The 1,428-nt window shown below is 52.0% G+C and overlaps 1 protein-coding gene across 1 annotated transcript in view; it reads left to right on the top strand.

Moving 5' to 3' along the window:
• Positions 1–824: 824 nt before the first annotated feature.
• Positions 825–1,428, top strand: part of LOC104278390 (T-box transcription factor TBX1) — a gene marked incomplete at both ends in the record, with an annotated part of 2,314 nt that continues 1,710 nt past the window's right edge. The window contains 2 exons of the mRNA XM_009875341.1: positions 825–996; positions 1,229–1,384. Of these exons, the coding sequence (XP_009873643.1) occupies positions 825–996; positions 1,229–1,384 (328 nt within the window). The remainder of the gene's footprint in view (positions 997–1,228; positions 1,385–1,428) is intronic.

Below are 1,428 nucleotides of genomic sequence, written 5' to 3'. Positions count from 1 at the left end.
GTTTCCAGCGGCAGCGTAGGAAGGCCTTGGAAACTGGCAACTCGCAAGGCAGCGATGCGGTCTGGTTTGGAACCTCTTTAATTTAAAGACAGTGAAAGGCGCATTATGTATTTAGCTTCAGATCAGGACGCCGAGCAGGCAGCCCGTGTAGGAATTGCAGGGTCCGATATATAAATATTTAGACAGATATCCAAATTCTCAGGGCGTCCTAGAAATGTTTGCTTGTCAAGGGAAGTGGGATATATAACATCCAATTGAGTATATCTTTAAAAAGTAATGTTTCTGCTCGAGTCCAATGGTGTCTAATTCCCCCTGTGCAAACACTGGCTTTTAAAGTAAACACGTATATAGAAGATTGGTTTCTCTGTTTTAAATGTTACTGTTGAATATGTACTCTGAAAGAATTAAAAAAGGCTGCTAAATTCTGAACCGGCTATTAATCGAAAGCCAGAACATTATTATATAGAGGGCTCACTCTCACCCTTTTTTTTAGAGGAAGGGGGAGCTTTTGTGGCTTCTCTCCCAAATCTGCACAGGTAGCTCTCAAATTCCTCCACCCTGCAGATTTCTCTCCCGCCGGTTTTATCAGCAACCTAATAAAGTATTATTCCCCACCCCTCCAACGAATCTGGCTGTGGAGAAGAGTCATTGCCATAGGAAGCAGGAGTGATGGGGGAGGCAGCACTTTCCCCTTGCTGGGCTGGGAGGACTCTCCCGAGCCAGGTCCTGCAGGGCCACAGGGTGCTGCAGCCTTGCTAGGCGCCGCTGGCATGGGGCAGGAACCCCCCCGAGCTGTGGTTTAGGGTGCCTTTCCTTCCCTGCAGGTACGCCTTCCACAGCTCCTCCTGGCTGGTGGCTGGCAAAGCTGACCCCGCTACCCCCGGGAGGGTGCATTACCACCCCGACTCCCCCGCAAAAGGGGCGCAGTGGATGAAGCAGATCGTTTCCTTCGATAAGCTCAAACTGACCAACAATTTGCTGGATGACAATGGGCATGTAAGTGTTGCTGGGGGAAGATGTCAAATGCGGGGCTGTACTGGGGGGAATTCCTCGCACTGTGATTCTCGTGGGGTGCCCGCGCCCCTCCCTAGGGACTCTGAGCCCCCGTCCTGCCTCAGCCCCACGGCTGCCCCTGGGCAGGGGAGCCAGCAGGGCCGGGGGCTGCGCTCTCCTCTCTCAATGCTCTGCCTGGATCAGTTATTGTCTCCTTGCTCATTTTATCATTCAGATCATTTTGAACTCCATGCACAGATACCAACCGCGTTTTCACGTGGTCTACGTGGACCCCCGAAAAGACAGCGAGAAATATGCAGAGGAGAACTTCAAAACCTTTGTCTTTGAGGAGACGCGCTTCACAGCCGTGACCGCCTACCAGAACCACCGGGTGAGGCAGCAACGGGGTCCGAGGCAACAAAAAAAGGCGGGTTG

The sequence above is a fragment of the Apaloderma vittatum genome, unplaced genomic scaffold (assembly GCF_000703405.1).
Source record: "Apaloderma vittatum isolate BGI_N311 unplaced genomic scaffold, ASM70340v1 scaffold35848, whole genome shotgun sequence".
NCBI lineage: Eukaryota > Metazoa > Chordata > Aves > Trogoniformes > Trogonidae > Apaloderma > Apaloderma vittatum.
Note: the sequence above shows the minus strand (reverse complement) of the source record. Positions and strands in the feature narration are given on the sequence as shown.